At 35.3% G+C, this 27938-nt stretch overlaps 5 protein-coding genes and 1 pseudogene across 11 annotated transcripts; all 6 read left to right on the plus strand.

The window, feature by feature from the left end:
• Positions 1 to 26623, plus strand: LOC132189541 (uncharacterized). 4 transcript variants are annotated; one of them, XM_088510428.1, is made up of 3 exons: positions 1 to 2010; positions 2155 to 2403; positions 26240 to 26623. In XM_088510428.1, the coding sequence occupies exon 1, from the start codon at positions 78 to 80 to the stop codon at positions 1908 to 1910; it is 1833 nt and encodes a 610-aa protein (XP_088366554.1). In that variant the 5' UTR covers positions 1 to 77; the 3' UTR covers positions 1911 to 2010; positions 2155 to 2403; positions 26240 to 26623. The 4 variants fall into 4 exon arrangements, 3 of the variants coding, with proteins under 3 accessions (XP_088366554.1, XP_088366555.1, XP_088366556.1); XM_088510429.1 differs by having other exon boundaries at positions 2166 to 2403; XM_088510430.1 differs by lacking the exon at positions 26240 to 26623 and adding an exon at positions 3619 to 4221.
• Positions 5120 to 7309, plus strand: LOC132189023 (uncharacterized). The gene has a single exon (XM_059603498.2). The coding sequence runs from the start codon at positions 5205 to 5207 to the stop codon at positions 7035 to 7037; it is 1833 nt and encodes a 610-aa protein (XP_059459481.2). The 5' UTR covers positions 5120 to 5204; the 3' UTR covers positions 7038 to 7309.
• Positions 13362 to 15105, plus strand: LOC132189540 (uncharacterized; annotated as a pseudogene).
• LOC132189311 (eukaryotic translation initiation factor-like) lies at positions 19970 to 20449 on the plus strand. The gene is made up of 3 exons (XM_088510441.1): positions 19970 to 20137; positions 20228 to 20266; positions 20351 to 20449. The coding sequence occupies exons 1-3, from the start codon at positions 19970 to 19972 to the stop codon at positions 20447 to 20449; spliced, it is 306 nt and encodes a 101-aa protein (XP_088366567.1).
• Positions 23148 to 24005, plus strand: LOC132189533 (uncharacterized). The gene has a single exon (XM_059604274.2). It carries the CDS (start codon positions 23148 to 23150, stop codon positions 24003 to 24005), a length of 858 nt encoding a protein of 285 aa, XP_059460257.2.
• Positions 24036 to 27371, plus strand: LOC132189308 (uncharacterized). Of its 4 annotated transcripts, XM_088510425.1 has the most exons (4): positions 24036 to 25089; positions 25232 to 25480; positions 26240 to 26445; positions 26705 to 27371. In XM_088510425.1, exon 1 carries the CDS (start codon positions 24036 to 24038, stop codon positions 24987 to 24989), a length of 954 nt encoding a protein of 317 aa, XP_088366551.1. In that variant the 3' UTR covers positions 24990 to 25089; positions 25232 to 25480; positions 26240 to 26445; positions 26705 to 27371. The 4 variants fall into 4 exon arrangements, with proteins under 4 accessions (XP_088366551.1, XP_088366552.1, XP_059459967.2 ...); XM_088510426.1 differs by lacking the exon at positions 26240 to 26445; XM_059603984.2 differs by lacking the exon at positions 26705 to 27371 and having other exon boundaries at positions 26240 to 26623.
• Positions 27372 to 27938: the final 567 nt, after the last annotated feature.

The following is a 27938-nucleotide window of genomic DNA, read 5'->3' on the forward strand; positions in this document are numbered from 1 at the left end:
CTTATTTTGACGAGTCCATTGAGGCAGTGCATCATCAGATCTGCTTCTTCTGCTTATTTCTTCCACTACATCGGGAAATGGGTACGATTTCCAAGTTTACAAACTCTCTTGCTTTCTTCTTCAATCATTATTCTCATCTTAGGGTTTCTTCCAATGCTCAAAATTTTTATTATTATTGTCGTTGTTTTAGTGCTACTTCTGCTAAAACTCCCAATAGTGGTAGAGATATTGTGGAAAGCCCCAATCAGTTCTTGAAATCTGTCAGAGATCGTTGCAGATCTCGTAGCATTAGGAATCTTGATGATGCCTTAGCCCTGTTTGATAGAATGCTTCACATGCACCCTTTGCCTTCCCTCATGGATTTTAATCAATTGCTGGGTGCAATTGCAAGAATGAAGCATCACTCAACCGTGATTTCTCTGATTAAAGAAATGGAATTATCAGGAATAGCTCCCAATATTTATATTCACGGTGTTTTGATTAATTGCTTCTGTCATTTGAACCGGGTGGATTTCGGCTTCTCTATCTTCGCAAGAATTTTGAAACTTGGTTTTCAACCAAACTGTATAATTCTTACTACTCTTGTCAAGGGGGTCTGTCTTCAAGGTAAAATTGCTGAAGGTTTAAAGTTCGTTAACGAAATGGAGAACAATGGCTATAAACCTAATACAATTACCTACGGAACAATAATGAATTGTTTGTGTAAAATAGGTAAGACCGGTGAAGCTATTGGGTTGCTTCGGAAAATGGAAGAAAGAAATCTTGAACTTAATGTAGTGTTGTATAGCACAATCATTGATAGTTTATGTAAGGACAGATTGGTAACTGAAGCTTTGATTATTTTCTCTGAAATGACAAATAGAGGAATTCAACCAGACGTTCTCACTTACGCTTCTTTAATTCAAGGCCTATACAATTTCAGTCGGTGGAAGGAGGCAACTAAACTATGGAATGAGATGGTGGAAAGGAAAATCATGCCCAATTTGCATCAATTCAGCATATTGGTGGACACACTTGGCAAAGAAGGGAGGTTAACAGAGGCTAAAGAAGTTTTTGATGCGATGATTAAGAGAGGCATAAAGCCTGATGTAGTCACGTACAATTCTTTGATTGACGGTTATTGTTTGCAAAATAAAATGGATGAAGCTGTCAAAGCATTTAATACGATGGTTCGAAGGGGTTGTTCGCCTTCTGTTGTTAACTATAGCATATTGATCAATGGATTTTGTAAGAACAGAAAAATTGATGAGGCAATAAGTCTATTTCGTGAAATGTCTAACACCGGAATTTTTCCCGATGTTGCCACTTACAACACTCTAATTGGAGGGTTTTGCCGAGTTGGAAGACCTAAAATTGCATTAGAGCTACTCCACGAGATGCAAGGTTGTGGCCAATCTCCAAATCTCCGAACTTGTGCTATTTTGTTAGATGGCCTGTGTAAGAATCTACACTTTATTGAGGCAATGTCATTGTTTAAAGAGATGGAAGACAAAAGGATAGACCTTGATATTGTGATTTATAGCATCTTGATTGATGGTATGTGTAATGCTGGGAAACTTACGACTGCAAGTGAGTTATTTATTGCTCTTCCTACCAAAGGTTTGCAACCTAATGTTTGGACTTACAATATAATGATCAAAGGTCTTTGCAAAGAGGGACTACTAAATGAAGCGAGGGAATTATTTGAGAAAATGGAAGAGAACGGTTGTTCACGTGACCATTTCACGTATAACACAATCATCCAAGGCTTCTTGCAACATAATGAGACAGCATGGGCAGTGAAATATCTCAAGATGATGGTTGACAAGGGTTTCTCGGCAAATGCAACCACTGCAACCATTTTGATCGACTTGATGTTTACTAATCGAGCAGATAAAACATTACAAGATTTTTTTCAAATATCCGTGTGAAAGCTTTATAGTTCTTCAATGTGTAGGACAAATTTCATATTCTAACCTTTGCAGAGCCAATACTTTAGGAATAAATGCATATTTGTTGCAAGTCATTAAGGTGATCTTCCTTTCCATGTCTTTTGGACTATTGTTGTGTGTATTGTTATTCCTATTTTGTTGTGCTTTTTAACAAATATGTTTAGACTTGTGTTGTAATCAAAAAAACTTGTTAAAGATTTTTTCAATTATTTTGTTGATGCAGAATTATTGCAGAATATTGTTCATTTGGAGTTTGGTTGAAGCATATAGATTATTCAAGGAGATGCATGTTTGCTGATTTTTTAACAATGGCTGTTGTTTTATCTGGCTGTGCTCATCTGGGTTCTCTTGAAGAGGCACTAAAATACAGATTTATGCTAAAGTTCACTACCTTTAGTACTCAAGTCCTCATGTCACAGCAGCACTGATAGTCATGTATGCCAAGTGTGGAAGCATACTGAACGCCTTACAGGTATTCTTTATTTATCTATTTTTTGATGAATGAACAATTTTATAGAAGTAAAATGCAAGTTTATAACACAAGAAATCTTGGTGACCCTCCATTGGGTCACAAAATGACTGTCCGTTGGGTCTTTGTGACCCAATGACCTGTGGGAATTTTGAGAATTTTTATTATTTTTAAAGAAAAAATGAGGGCATTATGGGAATTTCACACCCCTCCGTTAGGATTTAATAGAAAATCCTAACGGAAGGGGTAATTGAAAAAAAATCAAAAAATCGATGCACCAAATTGAGAGTTTTTAAATTTTGGAGTAGTCTTTGCAAAAGACATGACATTTTAGTGGCGTAAGTGAAGCTTCTCCTTATTTAAATGAGTAATGCTTTTAGGACAAGATGATAAAACATGGGGTCGTGTAGATAGCAATGTGAGTTTAGCAAAAGTTTTCGTATATACTTATAGTTTATTTTAGTAGTTCTTCATGGTTGGAAAAATTGCTTGTATGGACTGTCGTATATGTTGTTTCTGCATATTGAATTTGTGTATCTTACCCCTTTCCCATTATTAATTAGAAAATAATATAATAATAATAATAATAATAATAATAATAATTTGTATATCTCAAAGAAGTTTGGATGTTATAGTTGCTGTGGGTTGGGCATATTTCTGTTGTAATAATTGCTTATTTTGTTTTCTTTCTCTATTAATGACTGTTAGAAGTTAGAAACTATAATTTATTGACTTTTTAAATCTTCATTCTCAGCAACCTCAATCTCAAATTCATTATTCTAAGTCAGACAACCATGATTGGCGTGGTCGTTCTGCTCAGTTTCCTGCCTCTGCAGAGGAGAGATCCGAGATAATAAGGAGTTTTCTAAGGGATTCAAGTCAAGGCCGCAGGAATTAAGTAATGGCCATTATCAGCCAAACTCCCAATTTGCAAGGCCTCAGATCTTAGTGGCCAAGGGGTAACTGCTTACATGGTCTTGTTTTTACTGTACTGTTGTATGGTGTATAGAAGGGAAATTTGTTCATATATGTATTTTCCTGAGTTTCTGATCTAAATAGTTGATGAGGTAGTTGAATCACTCGGGGGAGCACACTTGTAAAGGTTTAGATATAAATAACAGTTGTAATTATTTTCAAGTAGGCATTCATTCATTTGGTATTGCCTGTTTCTTACTACAATTAGAATTTTTCTAAAACCTTTCTCGTGCAATTTTATAGGAGCTTTTGGGACAAGATGGTAAAACATGCCCAGCATAGGAGAATGTTGAGGCAATATGTCAAAACTGTCTCTCTTCTGGAGGAATATTTCAGTGTTCAGATGCTCGATGAAGCATTACAAAGGGCAGTTGGTTCTTGCAGGGGTGTTAGACTTCCAAGGTTGTACAGGAAGTTCTGAAGAAGGTGGAAGATGATAGTTTTCGGACGGCCATCTTCGGTGGTGCTGCTGCACAAATCATTTACTCAAGGCCTTCCGGGCAAAAAGTAGTGGCAATATTGCAGGGAGCTGAGATTCAGGCTTGTGAGAGTTTGCTCCCTTAATTCAAGCCGGTGTTACTTGGTCATCATGGGAAGCTATCCAGCATTTGGCAACTGCAGATATTGAAGAGTAGCCTTATTTTACTGTCCATACTTCTCCTTCAAAAATTTTCCTACCCCTTTGAGTGATAATTATTGAGTTTATCAGAAAAAATAAATAAATAAATTATTGAGTTGTATTTTTTTAACAAGTGAGGAACAAAATATCTTGTACCTCAGAATTTTTGCATTAAATTTTGGATTTATATGTGACAAATACTTAGGTTTTTGTAACTGGTAATTTTTGTGGGGGCTCAAGTTTTTATCTATGGATAAGGTTCATCACTTTGTATTTGGCTGAAATGAATGTCCGCATGTTCTTGGAGAATCTTTTAATGTTATGTTTGGATGAAAATTTAACCATTGCTTAGAATTTTCAAATTTGTGATCTATTAATTTTAATTTGTATTGTTTGGTGGACAAAAACATTTTCCATCAAATCCCTACAAGAAGCCAACAATATATATATATATTCAAAAATTTAAGAGAGCATTATGTCTAATTTCAAGAAATCATACCAACATTACGGACGAGGAGGGAACCCTCAAAGTTTGGGACGATTTTTAATTCGACTTTTAATGTTTCAATTTTTGCAATGCACTCTCCCAAATTTTTAAATTTTTGCAATTCGATCAATTTTATCCCAAAATTTTTATATTGCCCCTAATTTTTTTTAAGGGTGTGCAAAAATGGTCAGATGGTCGCCGATTAAAAATTATGGGCTATATGGAAATTTTAGGATAAAATTGGTCGAATTGCAAAAATTTGAAAGTTTGAAGGGGTGCATTGCAAAAATTAAAACATTGGAGGTCGAATTGAAAATCATCACAAACTTTGGGGAGTAAAGCGTAAATTTTCCAAATTTAAAATATCAATTTTAATCTAATTTATAATTTTACACAAATATTGGGCACACAAGATAATGTCAAAGGGGGAGACGACTCACACGAGAGGTGAAAAAAAAAAAGAAGAAATGATGTTGAAAACAAGAAAACGGGAAAAGATGCGATAAAAAAGAAAATCAGCATCACAAATCAACAACTCGCGGTATCGCGTAACAGAAACGTCGTCGTGTAATCCCGCGTATGAGAACCCAGGCCTCCCCTCCCCTCCCCTCCCATACTACTCCACTCCACATATCTGCTTCGTCTGCTTATTTTGTCGAGTCCTTTGAGGCACTGCATCATCAGATCTGCTTCTTCTGCTTATTTCTTCCACTTCATCAGGAAATGGGTACGATTGCTAAGTCTACAAACTCTCTTGCTTTCTTCTTCAATCATTATTCTCATCATAGGGTTTCTTCCAATGCTCAATTTTTTTATTACTATTGTCGTTGTTTTAGTGCTACTTCTGCCAAAACTACCAATAGTGGTAGAGATATTGTGGAAAGCCCCAATCAGTTCTTGAAATCTGTAAGAGATCGATGCAGATCTCGAAGCTTTAGGAATCTTGACGATGCCTTAGGCCTGTTTGATAGAATGCTTCACATGCACCCTTTGCCTTCCATTGTGGATTTTACTCAATTGCTGGGTGCAATTGCAAGAATGAAGCATCACTCAACTGTTGTTACTCTAATTAAAGAAATGGAACTGTCAGGAATTGCTCCCGATGCTTGTACTTTAGGGGTTCTGACTAATTGTTTCTGCCATTTGAACCGAGTGGATTTCGGCTTTTCTATCTTAGCAAGAATTTTGAAACTTGGTTTTCAACCGGACTGCATAATTCTAACAACTCTTGTCAAGGGGCTCTGTCTTCAGGGTGAAATTGTTGAAGCTGTGAAGTTTGTTAAGGAAATGGAAAACAATGGCTATAAACCTAATACAATTACCTACGGAACAATAATGAATTGTTTGTGTAAAATAGGTAAAACTGGTGAAGCTATTGGGTTGCTTCAGAAAATGGAAGAAAGAAATCTTGAAATTGATGTAGTGATGTATAATACAATCATTGATAGCTTATGTAAGGACAGATTGGTAACTGAGGCTTTGGCTTTTTTCTTTGAAATGACAAATAGAGGAATTAATCCAGACGTTTTCACTTATAATTCTTTAATTCAAGGCCTATGCAATTTCGGTCAGTGGAAGGAGGCAACTAAACTATGGAATGAGATGGTGGAAAGGAAAATCGTGCCCGATTTGCATACATTCAGCATATTGGTGGACACACTTGGCAAAGAAGGGAGGTTGACAGAGGCTAAAGAAGTTTTTGATGCGATGATTAAGAGGGGCATAAAGCCAAATGTAGTCACGTACAATTCTTTGATTGACGGTTATTGTCTGCAAAATAAAATGGATGAAGCTGTCAAAACATTTAATACGATGGTTCGTAAGGGTTGTTCGCCTTGTGTTGTTAGCTATAACATATTGATCAATGGATATTGTAAGAACAGAAAAATTGATGAGGCAATGAGTCTATTTCGTGAAATGTCTAACACTGGAATTTTTCCCAATGTTGCCACTTACAACACTCTAATTGGTGGGTTTTGCCGAGTTGGAAGACCTAAAATTGCATTAGAGCTACTCCACGAGATGCAAGGTTGTGGCCAACCTCCAAATATCCAAACTTGTGCTATTTTGTTAGATGGCCTATGTAAGAATCTACACTTTTCTGAGGCAATGGCATTGTTTAAGGAGATGGAAGACAAAAGGTTAGACCTTAATATTGTGATTTACAGCATCTTGATTGATGGTATGTGTAATGCTGGGAAACTTACGACTGCAAGTGAATTATTTAATACTCTTCCTACCAAAGGTTTTCAACCTAATGTTTGCACTTACACTATAATGATCAAAGGGCTTTGCAAAGAGGGACTACTAAATGAAGCGAGGGATTTATTTGAGAAAATGGAAGAGAACGGCTGTTCACCTAACCATTTCACTTATAACACTATCATTCAAGGCTTCTTGCAACATTATGAGACATCATGGGCAGTGAAATATCTCGAGATGATGCTTGGCAAGGGTTTCTCGGCAAATGCAACCACTGCAACTATTTTGATTGACTTGATGTCTACTAATCGAGCAAATAAAACATTGCAAGATTTTTTTCAAATATCTGTGTGAAAGCTTTCGAGTTCTTCAACTTGTAGGACAAATTTCATATTCTAAGCTTTCTATAAGGAATAAATACGTATTTGCTGCAAGTCATTAAGGTGTTATTTATTTCCATATCTTTTGGACTATTGTTGTGTATTGCTATTCCTATTTTGTTATATTTTTTTACAAATTTCTGTAGACTTGTGTTGTAATAAAAATAAAAAACATTAAAGATTTATTCAATTATTTTGTTGATGCTGAATTATTGCCGAATATTGGTCATTTGGAGTTTGGATTTTTTTATGATTGTATTCTTATTGGCCCACCAAGTTGTTTTTATTAATATGTGAGTCCTATGTTGAAATTGATTATAGTTGTCATGTCATGGTGAACATGGTAATATTATGGTCAGACATTTAAATTCCCAATATATAGTTTGGACATTTCCTTTAAGCAACACATACTTTTTTTGATAAGTAAAAGCATTTGGTAAGAAAAAAACTATATAGTTAAACCCTTTTTAAAGGTAAACAAAAGAATATATAGATAGTACGGCTTTAAGCAACACATACTTGAACCCAATTGATCATTTTTTTAGACAAGTTGCATCTTTTAAGATGAGGATATTAGAATGCCTTTCATCTTTGTCCAATGAATTTTTTTTCTTGGTATACACTATACATTATTTCTTTCTTTTGTAAATTATTCTTAAAAGTTATTAGCTCACTAAGAGGTAAAGGTAGACTGCACATGGGGTAAGGCCTATATCAAATACCTAATTCGGTTTCAAAAATTATTGTAGGTAGTAGCCTTAAAAAGGAGGCGATCTTTATTTTTTTCCAATATTTTAATTATTTAAAAAAATTAATATATATATATATATATATATATATATATATATATATATATATATATATATATAATTGGGTGGTTTGAGCCACCCCCGGCCGGGCGGGCAAAGGGAGGGAACCCCCCTCAACTCTTACAAATTATCCTTATATATATATGTCATGATTATGCATTTATGCCCCCCTCAGCAACTTGAGGGGGAAAATGTATTTAGGAATACTTGTACTTTGAATCCTGAAACTTGAGTGATTGAGTTTACTCTATTTTTTTTTTTTTTTTTTTTAATTGCTACTGTACCTATCAGGAAAGTTTCAAAAGAAGTTAAAGAACGTAAGGTTGAAGATGAATAAACTGCACCGTTTCACTAACCCAATATTTTTCTTGAAGTTTATTGCGTACATAATGAAAAAAATACAATTTTTTTATTTAAAATAATATAATTGACCGGACAAAGGTATTGGTGCAAGAGAAAAAGAAAAAGAAAAAAACACAAGAAGGGACATGCGTGCAAGTGTGAAACATGCCATACAGGAGCGCAAAGCTAAAAAAAAAAAAAAAAAAAAAAAATCAACATTTGTTTCTTTTTCTGTTAATCAAGGATCCAGATCTCCTCATATTTCAAAAAATATGAGAATCTCATATTGTCAAATCTTAGCCGTTCCTTGCATCTGAGGGTTCATAAGATGCCAGCTGTCTATTGTGTTATCGAGGAGACACTTCCAAATTTAAAAACGAAAACGCTTCTTCTCCTCTCCGACACTTCCAAATTTAAAAACGAAAACGCCTCTTCTCCTCTCCCCTTCTTCTTCCTCACGTCAAGATGAAAAAAAAAAAAAAAAAAAAAAAAATCCCCAGCTTTTCCAAGTAGAGTAGTCCTCAGCTCATGCCATGCCGAATTATGGTTGTCTTAAATTCAAAAATAACCATAAAGTTTGTAGTTCCTTTGAGACACCCATTATGTGATTTAGCTAACTATCCTGAAAATTTTGCAAGTTTAGGTGGATTATGGAAACTTTTGGGCATAACAGAAACCTTTTTCATTCATGATTTGGTACTATTCAAAGGGTGTTTCCAAAAATGTCTCAAATTTTTTTGAAAATCAGATTGAGGGTAGTATTGGAACGATTTTGCATATTGGTGTGTGTGGTTAAGTTTTGTAAACTTTTAAGGCAGGAGAAGTAAATGGAATTCAGTGGGTTGTTGTGTTCATTTGCCAAAGAATCTCTCATTTTATATGCTGTGTTGTTGATGGTTGGGAGAATATTTTACTTAGAATTTTGATGTATGTCTTTCTGTCATTGGCCTACTTTCTACTATAACGGGTTTATTGTCTGGGGGGTTCAACTAATTTCTCTGTTCTTTACCGCAGTATTGCACGTTTTAATCCTAAGGTAATTACCAGTCATCCAGAGCAAGAAGTGGAGGATGGAGCATACAATCATCATTTGAGTGGTAGAAAGAAGTGAACTAAATAAATTTCCCACTTAAAGTAGAAAGAAGTAAATTATGAAATGCGGGTGAATAACTAGTGTATTCGTTAACCTAAAGGTGATAAACTAATAATTGCAAATGGTTAATTGTTGCTTGAATTGTCCAAGTTAATAAATAAAATTGATCGTAGTGGATATTATAAGCCTATGAAATATGTTAAAATAGTGGATTTGAGCCTATGGATGAGTGATGAAAGCATTTCCAACAAAAGATAGAACTACTTCTGTTTCACTTTGTGAAGAAAAATTATTTTAGAAGTTATCTTCCATAAATCATTGCGCTTTCCAATTATTTTCTACTTGTATCCATCATGTATTCGAATGCACCAAAATTCCACAAAGGGATGGTATACTAGAAAAAGACATTTGCTTCCATTTCTTGCCCGACTCGCCACGAGGCTCGCTCTCACCCCAGAATAGTTTGTGAGCTGCTCCAAAGCGCTCGGCTTCTTCCGCTAGAAGCTCTCCACCTCTCAGACTATCACCCAAAAGTCCGCTCACTTGCACGTTGGTTCTTTCGGTTGCTCACCATATGCTCTTTGTTTGGTTCTTGAGAATGTGTCGGAAAAGAAAAGATACAAAATTTCATGAGGGTTTTGAAATTTCTAAGGACATTCTTGGAACATGCTTGTTCATGTTGTTTCATGCTTCATGAAAGTTGATCTTCTGAAACTCTCTTGGGAAAGTGTCACCGGAATTTGCTGAAAGCGACCTTCGGAATCCGCCGAAGGTCATCGTCTTTCAGGTGAAGTTTCTTGTCTTTTCTCTCTCTAATTTCTCTATTTGGAAATGGGTTTTTCTGCTCTTGGATATCCATGGAAACGGTTTTGGACTCTGTTTTTGGAGTTGGCATTGACTCTGACTTTGGCTTCTTAAACATGAGGACTAGAAATATTGGAGTTGATTTCAACAGAGTGATTGGGGACTGAGGCTTGGAGCTGGGCTCAATTGGGAGAATTTTTCTTCTGGAAATATGATCATTAGGATACAGAGAAGGATTGGCTCTAAGAAATTGAGGCCAGATTTGTTGGCCGAGTTGTTGTAGTGGTATTTAGTGGCTGTTAGTTTTAGTGCAGGGATGATCCTATTTCCAGAAGAATTGACAAAAATGTTTCTTATATTCCTATTTCCGATTGGTGTTAAACAATAGAGATTTGTGCCCTTTGTCTTATTTTAACTTTTTATATGCAGGGATGACCGTTGCTTCATTTTGTTACTTACAATTCTTTCCACCCCCATATGATGCAGATGGTAAGGCCGTCTCCTCTTTTTAACTTAACCAATGGTTATGTACAATACGCTCGAATATCTCTTTGTAAAATTTTCCTGTCAATATCTATGCAATGATCTAACTTTATGGTGACCAGCACGGCAGCATCTAACATTGTCTTCAAGAGAAATGTGGTTTATGAATCTTTTGAGGTTTGTGCTCTTTCGAGAATGATTGAAAGACCTTTTGAGGTTAGTGTTCATTCTCATATCTTTTTTGCTTTGGTTAACGCCTATTCGGTTTATTTATTTGCTTTTGTCCAAGATACAGAAGACATTGCCATTTTTTAACCAATTTCTTATTCTCAGCTTGTTGACTCTTTGAAATCGTAAAATTCAAATGCATAGGAGCACGCATTTTGATAGCTTCATTCTTCAACATGGGTGTCAAGTTGTCCATCATTGAAGAGGCGAGGAGAAAGGCTAACCACTCATTGTGGACCAGTTATATTTTTAGAAGATTACATAGACGAAGTTTAATTTTGCAATTTGATCCTTCTGTGTGTTCATGCTTTTGGTATTCATGCTATGGTTTAAATTTGCAGCTTGATCCGTCTGTGTAATTATGCTTTTATTTTTTATTTTATTTTTTGTGACCAAACAAAGTGTAATGTCTCTGAAACGCTTCAATAGTATAAATTAAGGGTCCAAAGCCCTATTTCTGTAAGTATTTGGTTTATGTGCTCATTGTGTTTGTAGCTTTTTTACCACACACAAGCCAAATCTTTTGTGTAAAATCCCCTTAAGATCATGATAATCTAAGTACGATTGATAATTACCTAGTATTTGTGGAACAAAGGGTCTATTTGGGATTGATGTATCAATAAATGCGATATTAAAAATTGCGTTTTTTAAGTCGCTATTTTTTAAAATGGCAAAGACGTTTGATAAAATATGTTGAAAATTATTTTATTTTTTTATCAAATATTTGTTATGCGAAATCATAATTTTGGTTTAAATTTACGCCTTTCAAATAAGCACCCCATAGCTTGCTTATAGAAATTGTAGATTTTTTTCCTATTTTAAATTAAGTTCTTTTTAAATTGTAATGTCAAACGTCTTATATTTTGCAATATCTTTTAAAAACGCATATTATTTTTGAGGTATCAATAAACAAGAACTAATGATTGACACTTGCTAGAGTGGAATAAAGGGAGAGATTAACACTTGACAAGAACTAATGATCAATTATTATATAGAATGAAAATATCTCTTCTGATTATGGACATTAGTTTATATAATATTCGGATATGTAGAAAAGTGCTCCTACATAAGTGCTTTCATGTACACCTGCAACTAGCTTTATGTTTTTATAAACAAGTTTCTCGTGCAATTTATAGGAGCTTTTGGAACAAGATGCTAAAACATGCCCAGCAGAGGAAAATGTTGATACAAGGCCCATAGGTTTTGGCCTTTGGGAGTATGATTCCTAGAATGCCTGGCCTTGATACTTTACAGTTGGGAGGTTCCTCGGTCCCAGTCAATGCCAAGGTTTAATTTTAATTTTGAAAACAAATTAGATCTACCATATTCTTTAAGAATCTTTTGATGTTTGTTAAGTTGGGTTAAAATTTTAGACTGTTGTTTAGAGTCTTCAAAATGATCGATGATCTGTTAATTTTAATTTGCATTCTTTGGATGAGTATCTTTTTTTTATTAAAAAAACATTAAACATAATGATAATAATAGTAATAATAATAACAACGACGACTATAGTATCGTTTTTCATTTTAAGCGAAATTGAGATGATTCATTTTACGGTCAAAATCAATAAAATCATATATGATATATGATATATGATTGGGTGTTAGACTCATAAAATCATATATGACAAATAATTAGCAGAATTTGCAGTCAAAATCATTAAGCAATTAATTTGAGAGTGAAAGTACCCTGCCTTTTAGGAGACCCAAGTTTCAAAAATATAAAAAATGAACAACATATTTTGTTGCGAAGCTATTCAAAAAAACAGAATACGAAAAGCTAAGAACAACAACCATTTGGTCCCCAAGAGGTACTTCAATCGGGTGGGACCACGCCTAATTAAGCGGGGTCACTAATTCGAATCCCTCTCTCTACATGTCAAAAAAAAAAAAAAACAACAACAACAACAATAACAACAACCGCAAAAGAATAATAATGAAGTGAATTACCTAAACTTTCGACTAGTAGACAAACAATTTTCATCAAATCTTGAACTAAACAATATATATATATAAATTCAAGAGAACATTATGTCTAATTTCAAGAAACATACCAACATTCTGGACGAGGACAACCAAGCATAAGCATTAAGCATAAAAATTTAAAATATCAATTTTAATCTAATTTTATAATTTTACACTAATTTGACATTTAAAATTTAAAATGTCGAAGGGAAGGAAGACCACTCACACGAGAGGTGAAAAATAAGAAAGAAATAATGTCGAAGAAAAGATGCGATAAAAAATGAAAAACCAGCATCACAAATCAACAACTCTGGGTAACAGAAACGTCGTCGTGTAATCCCGCGTATAAGAAACCAGACCTCCCCTCCCCTCCCCTCCCCTCCCCTACTACTCCACTCCACATATCTCTACTTCGTCTGCTTATTTTGTCGAGTCCTTTGAGGCAGTGCATCATCAGATCTGCTTCTTCTGCTTATTTCTTCCACTACATCAGGAAATGGGTACGATTTCCAAGTCTACAAACTCTCTTGCTTTCTTCTTCAATCATTATTCTCATCTTAGAATGCTCAAATTTTTTATTATTATTGTCGTTGTTTTAGTGCTACTTCTGCTAAAAATCCCAATAGTGGTAGACGTAATGTGGAAAGCCCCAATCAGTTCTTGAAATCTGTCAGAGATCGATGCAGATCTCGCAGCTTTAGGAATCTTGATGATGCCTTAGGCGTGTTTGATAGAATGCTTCACATGCACCCTTTGCCTTCCCTCATGGATTTTAATCAATTGCTGAGTGCAATCGCAAGAATGAAGCATCACTCAACTGTTATTACTTTGATTAAAGAAATGGAACTGTCAGGAATTGCTCCCGATGATTATATTCTGACTGTTTTGATTAATTGCTTCTGCCATTTGAACCGGATGGATTTCGGCTTCTCTATTTTAGCAAGAATTTTGAAGCTTGGTTTTCAACCAAACTGTATAATTCTTACTACTCTTGTCAAGGGGTTTTGTATTCAGGGTAAAATTACTGAAGCTGTTAAGTTGGTCAACAAAATGGAGAAGATAGGCTACAAACCTGATATAGTTACCTATGGAACCATAGTGAATTGTTTGTGTAAAATAGGTAAGACCGGTGAAGCTATTGGGTTGCTTCGGAAAATGGAAGAAAGAAATCTTGAACTTAATGTAGTGTTGTATAGCACAATCATTGATAGTTTATGTAAGGACAGATTGGTAACTGAAGCTTTGATTATTTTCTCTGAAATGACAAATAGAGGAATTCAGCCCGACGTTCTCACTTACACTTCTTTAATTCAAGGCCTATGCAATTTCGGTCGGTGGAAGGAGGCAACTAAACTATGGAATGAGATGGGGGAAAGGAAAATCATGCCTGATTTGCATACATTCAGCATATTGGTGGACACACTTGGCAAAGAAGGGAAGTTGACAGAGGCTGAAGAAATTTTTGATGTGATGATTCAGAGAGGCATAAAGCCTGATGTAGTCACGTACAATTCTTTGATTGATGGTTATTGTTTGCAAAATAAAATGGATGAAGCTACCAAAGCATTTAATACGATGGTTCGAAACGGTTGTTTGCCTTCTGTTGTTAGCTATAACATATTGATCAATGGATATTGTAAGAATAGAAAAATTGATGAGGCAATAAGTCTATTTCGTGAAATGTCTAACACCGGAATTTTTCCCGATGTTGCCACTTACAACACCCTAATTGGAGGGTTTTGCCGAGTTGGAAGACCTAAAATTGCATTAGAGCTACTCCACGAGATGCAAGGTTGTGGCCAACCTCCAGATCTCCAAACTTGTGCTATTTTGTTAGATGGCCTGTGTAAGAATTTACACTTTACTGAGGCAATGACATTGTTTCAAGAGATGGAAGACAAAAAATTACACCTTGATATTGTGATTTACAACATCTTGATTCATGGTATGTGTAATGCTGGGAAACTTACGACTGCAAGTGAATTATTTAATGCTCTTCCTACCAAAGGTTTTCAACCAAATGTTTTCACATACACTATAATGATCAAAGGGCTTTGCAAAGAGGGACTACTAAATGAAGCGAGGGAATTATTTGAGAAAATGGAAGAGAACGGCTGTTCACCTGACCATTTCACTTATAACACAATCATTCAAGGCTTCTTGCAACATAATGAGACATCATGGGCAGTGAAGTATCTCAAGATAATGGTTGACAAGGGTTTCTCAGCAAATGCAACCACTGCAACCATTTTGATCGACTTGATGTTTACTAATCGAGTAGATAAAACATTACAAGATCTTTTTTAGATATCCGTGTGAAAGCTTTATAGTTCTTCAATGTGTAGGACAAATTTCATATTCTAACATTTGCAAAGTCAATCTGTATGGAATAAAAGCATATATGTTGCAAGTCATTAAGGTGATATTTCTTTTCATTTGTTTTGGACTATTGTTGTGTATTGATATTTTATTTTGTTATATATATATATATATATATATATATATATATATATATATATATATATATTTTATAAAAATCTGTAAACTTGTGTTGCAAAAAAAAAAAAAAAAAAAAAAAAAAAAAAAAAAATCTTGAAGATTTTTTCAATTATTTTGTTGATGCAGAATATTGTTCATTTGGTGTTTGGATTTTTATGGTTGTATTCTTATTGGCCCACCAAGTTGTTTTGATTAATATTTGAGTTCTATTGTTGAAATTGATTATGGTTGTCCTATCATGGTAGGCATGGTAATGAAGTCACCTGCATGGCTCTTCATTTCAAATAACTGAGTCGTCAGGAAGGCATACTTGGTGCATGACTGGCTGATTATGATCACCACATTCCATCAATTATTTTCTTTAGGTTTTAAATAATTGCAATATTTCTGGAAAGATCTTGTTCTTTTCTATCTTAAAATTCTTAAGCTATTTGTTTTTGTAAATCCTTTTTGATACTTAACCCAATATAAAGTTTGGACATTTCCTTTAAGAAACACATACTTGAACCCAATTGATCATTTTTCTAGACAAGTTACATCTTTAAGGTAAGGATACGTCCCCAAAAAATAAGGAAATATATATATGAAAAAAAAAAAAAAAACCCCGATTATCTATAGGCACAAAAGGTCAAGCCGTTCTTATGAGCTGGCAAGTAAGGAGAAAGAACCATTATTGTTAGGTCATTCTCAAGGGTTAGGCTGCACATACTCTTTTAAATTGCCACTAGAAAAAGACATTTAGTTTGTTATTATAAGCCTACGAAATATGTTAAAACAGTGGATTTGAGCCTATGGATGAGTGATGAAAGCATTTCCAACAAAAGATAGAACCACTTCTATTTCATTTTGTGAAGAAAAATTATTCTTGGAAGTTATCTTCCATAAATCATTGCGCTTTCCAATTGTTTTCTACTTGTATCCATCATGTATTAGAATGCACCAAAATTCCACAAAGGGATGGTATACTAGAAAAAGATATTTCCTTCCATTTCTTGCCTGACTCGCCACCATGCTCGCTCTCACCCCAGAATAGTTTGTGTGCTACTCTGAAGTGCTCGGCTTCTTTTGCTAGAAGCTCTCCACACCTCAGACCATCACCCAAAAGTTCATTCGCTTGTAGGTTGGTTATTTCGGTTGCTCACCATGTGCTCTCTGTTCGGTTCTTAAGAATGTATAGGAAAAGAAAAGATACAAAATTTCACAAGGATTTTGAAATTTCTAAGGACATTCTTGGAACAAGCCTGTTCGTGTTGTTTCATGCTTCATGAAAGTTAATCTTTGGAAACTCTCTTGGGAAAGTGTCACTAGAATCTGCCGAAAGCCACCTTCGCAATCTGCCCAAGGTCATCGTCTTTCAAGTGAAGTTTCTTGTCTTTTCTCTCTCTAATTTCTCACTTTAGAAATGGGTTTTTCTTTGATTGGATAATGGTAATAGAAACGTGTGTTCCAAGTTGGGTATTTTAAACAAACAATAAAATTTTGAGAGCTGGGTTTGATTTTTTTTTTTTTTTCAAAATGTTAGTTTGTTAAGATTTGGGAATCGGATTGCGATTCTTTGTCGGTTTGGTTTGTTTTTAACGGGGTTCATTGTGAAGAAGACCTTGCTTTCTTGTCTTTTCTGCTCTTGGATATTGATGCAGCGTAGGATTGTAGTGAACAAGAAAACATCAAGTTGAAGGGGTAAATATTTCTAAGACTGTGAGACTATCACAAGAATCTAAGAAATCTTCTTAAAAACTATAGATTCTATCTATGGTTTAAGGAAAAATACAAAGAAACTCAACTCTGAGTAATTCTTATTAAACAAACTCAATAATAATCATAAACTGAATTGTTAAAGGCTATAAGCATATATTTATAGCCCAAGACTCCTAGCCCTAAAATAACAATGAAATAAAGTTAATTTAGAAGTCTACGAAAGACAACTAAACCAAATAAAAGACTAACAAAGAAACCTAATTCAAATAAAGACTGAAAGATAAGATATAATAAACGACTAATAAAGAAACCTAATAAAAGACTAAAAGATAAGATAAGATAAGATAAGCCTTGAATTCCAATCTACATCATCCTCCCGAGGTTGGAGAGAATTCGCCCCCGAATTCGGACTGTCTTTTCCACGGTCCTTCGGGTGCCCTGTTAACTCGTTCCATTCTCCGTTCCTCAAGATCACAACAAGGCAACACCCCAAAATAAACGTGACACTTCTCATCATCGAAATACTTTGATGGTTGTCATGAAAGCCCCACACACCACTTGGCAATACTTCAGATTTGCCGTTCTTTTCTCGTTCTTTCTCCCTTTCATGTGCCATGAAGATACTCAAGGACGGGTCAACCGTTGTTTCCCTTGTGAACATATAATTCTCCTCATCCGCATAGAACTCATCACAATTGTTGTTAAGAGAATTTAAAATATTTTCAACACCAAGAAAATCAATATAACCCTCTTCATCATTATAATTAGGCAATGCACCTGGAAGGTCTTCTTCAACCTCTTCATAATCGGCGATGCCATCCTCTACATAATTGGTGATGACATACGTGGGCCCTTCCTCTTCCAATTGGCCATCTTCTTTTGGATAAAGACCGCCAAACATGGGAAAAACCCCATCTTTTTCGTGCTCCTCCGTGGGTCTTTCTTCTTCCCATGAGTCATCTTCTTCGGACTCCTCATCATAGGTTGGTGGTGAGTCCCAATCTCCAAATCCTTGCGAAGGATCTTCAACATCTTCATGTTTGAATTCTTCATCAATGAACTCGGATTCCTGAAACTCTTCATCCACAGATTCCCTTTCCTCCTCCACAGAATATGGATTCGGTTTATGGATTTGTGGTTGGCAAGTAGGGATCCAATTGGCATGTCGTTGACTCTTCACCTCACTCCATGTTTCCCTAAATACATCTTTTTTGTAGGAATTTTTTATTTTCTTTGTCACAGCCATAGACCCTTGTCTCCAATTTTGTGACTTTTGACCCATGGTATAACTATAGGGCAAGAAAGCGACACGCATATATTTCAATAGTTTCTCCCAACTATTGATCTTCAATTTGCCTTCCCGCTTCCTAGTTCTCTTCAGTTGTTGCCACCACGCACCAACTCTTCCTTGGAATGTATGTACTACCAAAGAGACTTGTTGTTCATCGGGCACCTCGTTGAATTCAAAAACCTTTTCAACAGCCAACACCCAATCCAGAAATTCGTCGGGTTCTAGATCCTCGTCGAATTTCGGAATTTTGAGTTCGAATCTACTTACCTGCCGATTGGCATGAGCTTGCGCAAGGTGCTGACGTCCGTACGTTCGGCGCTCCGCAAACGGGCTTCTAGATCTGTTCCCATGTTGACCACACAAGTTGGATAATTGGGTAGTGAGGTCTTCAATTTGATCCCTCATAGCCCTGAATCGATCCTCCGTGTGTTGCCAAGGTTCAGCGATAGATTTGCCTTCCGCCTCCGCGAATCGCGGTCTTGGTTGGCGACGACAATTGTTCGGCCCACCACTCATGTGCCTCAAACGAATCGCTGGTTGCTCCTTATGTGCTGTCTCCGTGCGCATGTACACCTCGTTCATGTCTGCAAAGCAGTTGCCCTTCCCCATTCATGGAAAGTAATTGAGCTCTGATACCAACTGATGCAGCGTAGGATTGTAGTGAACAAGAAAACATCAAGTTGAAGGGGTAAATATTTCTAAGACTGTGAGACTATCACAAGAATCTAAGAAATCTTCTTAAAAACTATAGATTCTATCTATGGTTTAAGGAAAAATACAAAGAAACTCAACTCTGAGTAATTCTTATTAAACAAACTCAATAATAATCATAAACTGAATTGTTAAAGGCTATAAGCATATATTTATAGCCCAAGACTCCTAGCCCTAAAATAACAATGAAATAAAGTTAATTTAGAAGTCTACGAAAGACAACTAAACCAAATAAAAGACTAACAAAGAAACCTAATTCAAATAAAGACTGAAAGATAAGATATAATAAACGACTAATAAAGAAACCTAATAAAAGACTAAAAGATAAGATAAGATAAGATAAGCCTTGAATTCCAATCTACATCAGATATCCATGGAAACGGTTTTGGACTCTGTTTTTGGAGTTGGCATTGACTATGACTTTGGCTTCTTAAACACGAGGACTAGAAATATTGGAGTTGATTTCAGCAGAGTGATTGGGGACTGAGGCTTGGAGCTGGGCTCAGTTGGGAGAATTTGTCTTCTGGAAATAGGATCATTAGGAGACAGAGAAGGGATTGGCTATGAGAAATAGAGGCCAGATTTGTTGGCCGAGTTGTTGTGGTGGTATTTAGTGGCTGATAGTTTTAGTGCAGGGATGATCCTATTTCTAGAAGAATTGACAAAAATGTTTCTTATATTCCTATTTCCGATTTGTGTGAAACAGTAGCGATTTGTGCCCTTTGTCTTATTTTTACTTTTTATATGCAGGGATGACTGTTGCTTCATTTTGTTACTTACAATTCTTTCCACCTCCATATGATGTAGATGGCAATGCCGTCTCTTCTTTTTTACTTAACCAATGGTTATGTACAATATGCTCTAATATCTCTTTGCAAAATTTTCCTGTCAACATCTGTGCAATGATCTAACTTTCTGGTGACTTTGATGAGAAGCTTATATTTGATAAGGCTTTGACTTTGATGAGAACCCACGTTTTGTCCCATGTACGCAGTTTTATGCTGTGACTTTGATGAGAAGCTTCCTCCATTCCCATCAGATGAACCTGGTGGGAAAGAAATCACATTTAAGCGAGTGCTCTTGAATAATTTTCAGGAGGCGTTTGAAGGAGCTGACAACCCGAGGGCAGAAATCAGGGATATGACTGCCCCTGTGCAAGAAATGGAATGCAGGGATAAAGAACGGATGATTTAGCTGTGAACTCTAGGAAGCATATGCCTTATTGGGGAGCTTTTGAAGCAGAAGATGGTGCCTGAAAAGATTGTCCACCATATTGTTCAGGTTTGTATGACATTCATTCACTTGGTATTGCCTGTTTCTTACTACAATTTGAATCTTTCTAAAACTTTCTCGTGCAATTTATAGGAGCTTTTGGAACAAGATGCTAAAACATGCCTAGCAGAGGAGAATGTTGATACGAGGCTCAGGTTTTGGGGGTATGATGCTTGGAATGCCGGGCCTTGATACTTAAAATTGGGAGGTTCCTCAGTCCCAATCAATGCCAAGGAACAATGGTCCTGGTCTGATCCAGTCTGCCGGACATGTGCAGCTATCTTTCATCAGCAAAACACCCTCCTATAAATTCAAAGTGTGGAGGAGCTAAAAGCCCCAGCGTATCACCCAGAGGTTGTTAAAGAAGCCATTCCCCTTGCACTGGAAAAGAGCCCACCGTTTGTTGGATGACATTGGCATTGCTTTGTCGAAAGCACCAAAAACATTTGGTTAGGTTCTTGGGCAGTTGGTTCTGGCAGTGAAGGGAGCTGAGATTCAGGCTTGTGAGAGTTACTTGGTCATCTTGGGAAGCTATCTAGCATTTGGCAGCTGCAGATTTTGAAGAGTAGCCTTATTTTGCTTCCCATATCTCTCTTTTGAAAATTTTCCTACCCCTGTTTTATCATGTAAAAAAATAAATAAATAATCAATGAGAAGCAAAATATCTTGTACTTCTATGGAGGTCTGGTTAATTCTTCGATTGGATGTTGGAGTTGAAAAGGGTCTTATGTGAGACCCAGTTTTTAGATTAAATTTTTTTGGATTTATATGTGACAAACACAAATACTTAGGTATTTGTATCGGCCCATCTTTGCGGGGCTCAAATATTTTTTTATGGATAAAGATTGTCACTTTGTCTTTGCGTTAAATGAATGTTCACTTTTCTTCTTCTTTTTTTTTTTTTTTTTTTTTTTTTTTTATGAATAATAATAATTTAATTGAAAAAAGGGCAAAGCCCTCCAGACCCTAGCTTCTACCACAATTTAGAAAACAAATTAGATCTACCATATTCTTTAAGAATCTTTTAATGGTTGTTAAGTTCGGTTAAAAAAGAATCTTCAAAATGGTATATGTTTAATTTTAATTTGCATTGTTTGGATGAGTATTTTTTTTTATTAAAAAAAAATTAAACATAATGATAATAATAGTAATAATAATGACAACAACCACAATAATATCCTTTTCATTTTAAGCAAAATTGAGATGATCCATTTTATTGTCAAAACCAATCAAATCATAAATGATAGGGTGTTAAGACTCATAATAATATGTGACAAATAATTAGTAGAATGACTTGAGAGTGAGAGTACCCAGCCTTTTAGGTAGATTAGGGCATTCCTATTTTTTTCACTTTGTTTTTATAAAATAATATTCAAATATGACTAGAAGAATACGAAAAGAACACCTAACATTCTCCTAAATCCCAACAATAACAATGAAGTGGATTATCCAAACTTTCGAGTAGTGGACAAAAACAATTTCCATCAAATCCCTTCAAGAATCAACAAAATAGGTAAACCATAAACAAAAGAACCAAACAAAAAAAATTTATTTTCAACAATTTAATAGAACATTATGTCTAATTTCAAGAAATCATACTATGGGCTTGAAATGGGTCATATATATGGGCCAAACATATGCCTATTTGGGCTTCTTCTTTTTTTTTAAAATTCGGTTTCTTCATTTCTTTTCTTCCATCATTTTTTTTTTAAAAAAAACTTAATCTAAATAAAAGAAGACTTTTCCTACACCACACCATTGACTACGCACGCCTATTCAAGTTTTGCCACACAAACCACAAAACTGATTCCTTTGTTCTTCATACATTTTTCTGAACCATGCTTGGTGCGGTGTTGTGCGAGGCTTTTCTTCTGGGATGCAAACTCTGCTGGACATGGGCCATGGACGTCCGTAGGAGAAGGCGTCGGCACTGGGCGAAGGACAGTGATTTTTGTGCTGTGAAAAAGGAGAATGAAAGAAAAGAGTGCACAGTAGCAGAATTGAACGCTGGCGTTAGCCTAAACACCCTGATACACATAGAATTAAGGTTCAGCATATAGCCTTTTCGGCTACAATGATTTGAATCCAATGTAGTCCTAATCAAACACCTTGGCCCAAGAGTTAGTGTTATTTAGTAAGTCAATAATGGGCTTGGCCCAAGGTCAATCAAATTAAGGTTTAAGGTTTTTGTTTTTGTCTATTTAAGTTTGTTTTTGTCCATACTCTAATGAAGACAGTTTAATTTTAATTTTGCAGGTTTTGTTAAAGGCACTTAGCGGTAGTTTGGCATTGTCTTTTCTTGCTTTTAAAAGTTTTTTTTTTATTATTTTTTTTTTGGTGACCAAACAAAGTGTAAATATCTATGAAACACTTGAATAGTATGAGTTAAGAATCCAAAGCCAAATATTTTGTGTAAAATCCCCTTAAAATCATGATAATCTGGTATGATTGATAATTACATGTATTGGTGGAACAAATTAAGTGCTGTACCTAGTAAGGGATTAGTTGGAGTTGAAGTGAAGGATCAAGATTTTCTAGAATTTTTAGAGTTTTTTATGAAGTAGATCAACACAGGACTTATCACTTTTACAACTTCATAATTACCAACTTAATTAGTAGTTATTATATTTATTTCATATGATAAAATTTAAACCATTAATTTTAAACTAACAGTTAAAATTGAGTAATGATATAAAGAGGTTGCACGAAGCAACAGCAATTGTCAAGCTGAAGAAAGGGCAAAAAGGTCATTCCAAGCAGCAAAACAAAACACACGTGTCCCTTGTATCTTTACAAAAATCTCCACTACCCCATCAAGATCATCAATCTACCTCCTGTCCTTGACCCACTGCATCAATCACCAGATCTGCTTCTTCTTCTTCCTTAGGAAATGGGTGCGACTGCTAAGTCTCTTGCTTTCTTCTTCAATCATTTGCTTCTCGATCCTCATTATTGTCGTGTAAGGGTTTCTTTCCATCCTCTAAATGTTCATTATTACTGTCGTTGTTTTAGTTCAACTTCTGCTAAAACTACAAATAGTGGTAGAGGTAATGTTGAAAGCCCCAGTCAGTTCTTGAAAACTGTCAGAGATCGATGCAGATCTCGCAGCTTTAGGAATCTTGATGATGCCTTAGCCCTGTTTGATAGAATGCTTCACATGCACCCTTTGCCTTCCATTGTCGATTTTAATCAATTGCTGGGTGCAATCGCAAGAATGAAGCATCACTCAACTGTTATTACTCTTATTAAAGAAATGGAACTGTCAGGAATTTCTCCCAATGTTTATGTTCTGAGTGTTTTGATTAATTGCTTCTGCCATTTGAACCGTGTGGATTTCGGCTTCTCTATTTTAGCAAGAATTTTGAAGCTTGGTTTTCAACCAGACTGTATAATTCTAAACACTCTTGTCAAGGGGCTTTGTCTTGAGAGTAAAATTGTTGAAGCTGTGAAGTTGGTTAACAAAATGGAGAATATAGGCTATAAACCAAATACAGTTACCTACGGAACGGTAATGAATTGTTTGTGTAAAATAGGTAAGACAAATGAAGCTGTTGGGTTGCTTCGGAAAATGGAAGAAAGAAATCTTGAACTTGATGTAGTGCTGTATAGCACAATCATTGATAGTTTATGTAAGGACAGATTGGTAACTGAGGCTTTGGCTCTTTTCTCTGAAATGACAAATAGAGGAATTCAGCCAGACGTTGTTACTTACAATTCTTTAATTCAGGGCCTATGCAATTTCGGTTAGTGGGAGGAGGTAACTAAACAATTGAATGAGATGGTGGAAAGGAAAATCATGCCAAATGTGAGGACATTCAACATATTGGTGGACACATATGGCAAAGAGGGGATGTTGATAGAGGCTGAAAAAGTTTTTGATGTGATGAGTCAGAGAGACATAGAGCCTAATGAGGTCGCCTACAATTCTTTGATTGACGGTTATTGTTTGCAAAATAAAATGGATGAAGCTGTCAAAGCATTTAATATGATGGTTCAAAGGGGTTGTTCGCCTTCTGTTGTTAGCTATAGCATATTGATCAATGGATTTTGTAAGAACAGAAAAATTGATGAGGCAATAAGTCTATTTTGTAAAATGTCTAACACCGGAATTTTTCCCGATGTTGCCACTTACAACACTCTAATTGGAGGGTTTTGCCGAGTTGGAAGACCTAAAATTGCATTAAAGCTACTCCACGAGATGCAAGGTTGTGGCCAATCTCCAAATCTCCGAACTTGTGCTATTTTGTTAGATGGCCTGTGTAAGAATCTACACTTTATTGAGGCAATGGCATTGTTTAAAGAGACGGAAGACAAAAGGATAGACCTTGATATTGTGATTTACAGCATCTTAATTGATGGTATGTGTAATGCTGGGAAACTTACGACTGCAAGTAAGTTATTTATTGCTCTTCCTACCAAAGGTTTGCAACCTAATGTTTGGACTTACAATATAATGATCAAAGGTCTTTGCAAAGAGGGACTACTAAATGAAGCGAGGGAATTATTTGAGAAAATGGAAGAGGACGGTTGTTCACCTAACCATTTCACATATAACACAATCATCAAAGGCTTCTTGCAACATAATGAGACAGCATGGGCAGTGAAATATGTCAAGATGATGGTTGACATGGGTTTCTCGGCAAATGCAACCACTGCAACCATTTTGATCGACTTGATGTTTACTAATCGAGCAGATAAAACATTACAAGATTTTTTTCAAATATCCGTGTGAAAGCTTTATAGTTCTTCAACATGTAGGACAAATTTCATATTCTAACCTTTGCAGAGCCAATATGTAAGGAATAAATGCATATTTGTTGCAAGTCATTAAGGTGATCTTCCTTTCCGTGTCTTTTGGACTATTGTTGTGTATTGCTATTCCTATTTTGTTATGCTTTTTTACAAATATGTTTAGACTTGTGTTGTAATCAAAAAAACTTCTTAAAGATTTTTTCAATTATTTTGTGGATGCAGAATTATTGCAGAATATTGTTCATTTGGAGTTTCGTTGAAGCATATAGATTATTCAAGGAGATGCATGTTTGCTGATTTTTTAACGATGGCTGTTGTTTTATCTGGCTGTGCTCATCTGGGTTCTCTTGAAGAAGCACTAAAATACGCATTTATGCTAAAGTTCACTACCTTTAGTACTCAAGTCCTCATGTCACAGCAGCACTGATAGTCATGTATGCCAAGTGTGTAAGCATACTGAACGCCTTACAGGTATTCTTTATTTATTTATTTTTTGATGAAGGAACAATTTTATAGAAGTAAAATGCAAGTTCATAACACTAGAAATCTTGGTGACCCTCCGTTGGGTCACAAAGTGACCGTCCGTTGGGTCTTTGTGACCCAATGACATGTGGGAATTTTGAGAATTTTATTATTTTTAAAGAAAAAATGAGGGCATTATCTGAATTTCACACCCCTCCATTAGGATTTAACAGAAAATCCTAACGGAAGGGGGTAATTGAAAAAAATCAAAAAATTGATACACCAAATTGAGAGTTTTTTAATTTTGGGGTAGTCTTTGCAAAAGACATGACATTTTAGTGATGTAAGTGAAGTTTCTCCTTATTTAAATGAGCAATGCTTTTAGGACAAGATGATAAAACATGGGGTCGTGTAGATAGCAATGTGAGTTTAGCAAAAGTTTTCTTATATAGTTATAGTTTATTTTAGTAGTTCTTCATGGTTGGAAAAATTGCTTGTATGGACTGTCGTATCAGTTGTTTCTGCATATTGAATTTGTGTATCTTACCCCTTTCCCATTATTAATTAGAAAATAATATAATAATAATAATAATAATAATAATAATAATAATAATAATTTGTATATCTCAAAGAAGTTTGGGTGTTATAGTTGCTGTGGGTTGGGCATATTTTTGTTGTAATAATTGCTTATTTTGTTTTCTTTCTCTATTAATGACTGTTAGAACTTAGAAACTATAATTTATTGACTTTTTAAATCTTCATTATCAGCAACCTCAATCCCAAAGTCATTATTCTAAGTCAGACAACCATGATTGGCGTGGTCGTTCTGCTCAGCTTCCTGCCTCTGCAGAGGAGAGATCTGAGATAATAAGGAGTTTTCTAAGGGATTGAAGTCAAGGCCCACAGGAATTAAATAATGGCCATTGTCAGCCAAACTCCCAATTTGCAAGGCCTCAGATCTTAGTGGCCAAGGGGTAACTGCTTACATGGTCTTGTTTTTACTGTACTGTTGTATGGTGTATAGAAGGGAAATTTGTTCATATATGTATTTTCCTGAGTTTCTGATCTAAATAGTTGATAAGGTAGTTGAATCACTCGGGGGAGCACACTTGTAAAGGTTTAGATATAAATAACAGTTGTAATTATTTTCCAGTAGGCATTCATTCATTTGGTATTGCCTGTTTCTTACTACAATTAGAATCTTTCTAAAAACTTTCTCGTGCAATTTTATAGGAGCTTTTGGGACAAGATGGTAAAACATGCCCAGCATAGGGGAATGTTGAGGCAATATGTCGCTCTCTTCTGGAGGAATATTTCAGTGTTCAGATGCTCGATGAAGCATTACAATGGGCAGTTGGTTCTTGCAGGGGTGTTAGACTTCCAAGGTTGTACAGGAAGTTCTGAAGAAGGTGGAAGATGATAGTTTTCGGACGGCCATCTTCGGTGGTGGTGCTGCTGCACAAATCATTAACTCAAGGCCTTCCGGGCAAAAAGTAGTGGCAATATTGCAGGGAGCTGAGATTCAGGCTTGTGAGAGTTTGCTCCCTTAATTCAAGCCGGTGTTACTTGGTCATCATGGGAAGCTATCCAGCATTTGTCAACTGCAGATATTTAAGAGTAGCCTTATTTTACCGTCCATACTTCTCCTTCGAAAATTTTCCTACCCCTTTGAGTGATAATTATTGAGTTTATCAGAAAAAATAAATAAATAAATTATTGAGTAATTTTTTTTTTAACAAGTGAGGAACAAAATATCTTGTACCTCTATCGAGGTACAGAATTTTTGCATTAAATTTTGGACTTATATGTGACAAATACTTAGGTTTTTGTAACTGGTAATTTCTGTGGGGCTCAAATTTTTCTCTATGAAAAAGGTTGATCACTTTGTATTTGGCTGAAATGAATGTCCGCATGTTCTTTGAGAATCTTTTAATGTTATGTTTGGATGAAAATTTGACCGTTGCTTAGAATTTTCAAAGTTGTGATCTATTAATTTTAATTTGTATTGTTTAATGGACAAAAACATTTTTCATCAAATCCCTACAAGAAGAAGCAAACAAAAAAAAAAATTAAGAGAACATTATTATGTCTAATTTCAATAAATCATGCTAACATTATGGACGAGGACAACCAAGCATAAAAATTTAAAGGGAAAAAATACATTTTACTCGCTCAAAGTTTGAGGTGATTTTTAATTTAACTTTTAATGTTTCAATTTTTGCAGTGTGCTCCTCCAAACTTCCAAATTTTTGAAATTCGCCAAATTTTATCTCAAAATTTTCATATTGCCTCTAATTTTTTTTTTTAAAAAAAAAAAAAATTGGGGTGCAAAAATGGTCAAATGGCCACCGATAAAAAATTAGGGACTATATGGAAATTTGGGGATAAAATTAGTCTAAAATATTGAAGGTCGAATTAAAAATTATCCCAAAGTTTAAAGAGTAAAGTGTAATTTTTCCAAATTTAA

Source organism: Corylus avellana, chromosome 9 (assembly GCF_965113065.1).
Source record: "Corylus avellana chromosome 9, dhCorAvel1.hap1.2, whole genome shotgun sequence".
Lineage (NCBI taxonomy): Eukaryota > Viridiplantae > Streptophyta > Magnoliopsida > Fagales > Betulaceae > Corylus > Corylus avellana.

Bases quoted from the DNA above. Each gene is read 5' to 3' on its own strand.
- LOC132189541 (XM_088510428.1), top strand. From the start codon at position 78: ATGGGTACGATTTCCAAGTTTACAAACTCTCTTGCTTTCTTCTTCAAT.
- LOC132189023 (XM_059603498.2), top strand. From the start codon at position 5,205: ATGGGTACGATTGCTAAGTCTACAAACTCTCTTGCTTTCTTCTTCAAT.
- LOC132189311 (XM_088510441.1), top strand. From the start codon at position 19,970: ATGTACGCAGTTTTATGCTGTGACTTTGATGAGAAGCTTCCTCCATTC. The intron at 20,138-20,227 runs GTGCAAGAAATG...CTTTTGAAGCAG, and splicing joins TCAGGGATATGACTGCCCCT to AAGATGGTGCCTGAAAAGAT. The intron at 20,267-20,350 runs GTTTGTATGACA...TGCAATTTATAG, and splicing joins TTGTCCACCATATTGTTCAG to GAGCTTTTGGAACAAGATGC.
- LOC132189533 (XM_059604274.2), top strand. From the start codon at position 23,148: ATGGGTGCGACTGCTAAGTCTCTTGCTTTCTTCTTCAATCATTTGCTT.
- LOC132189308 (XM_088510425.1), top strand. From the start codon at position 24,036: ATGGTGGAAAGGAAAATCATGCCAAATGTGAGGACATTCAACATATTG.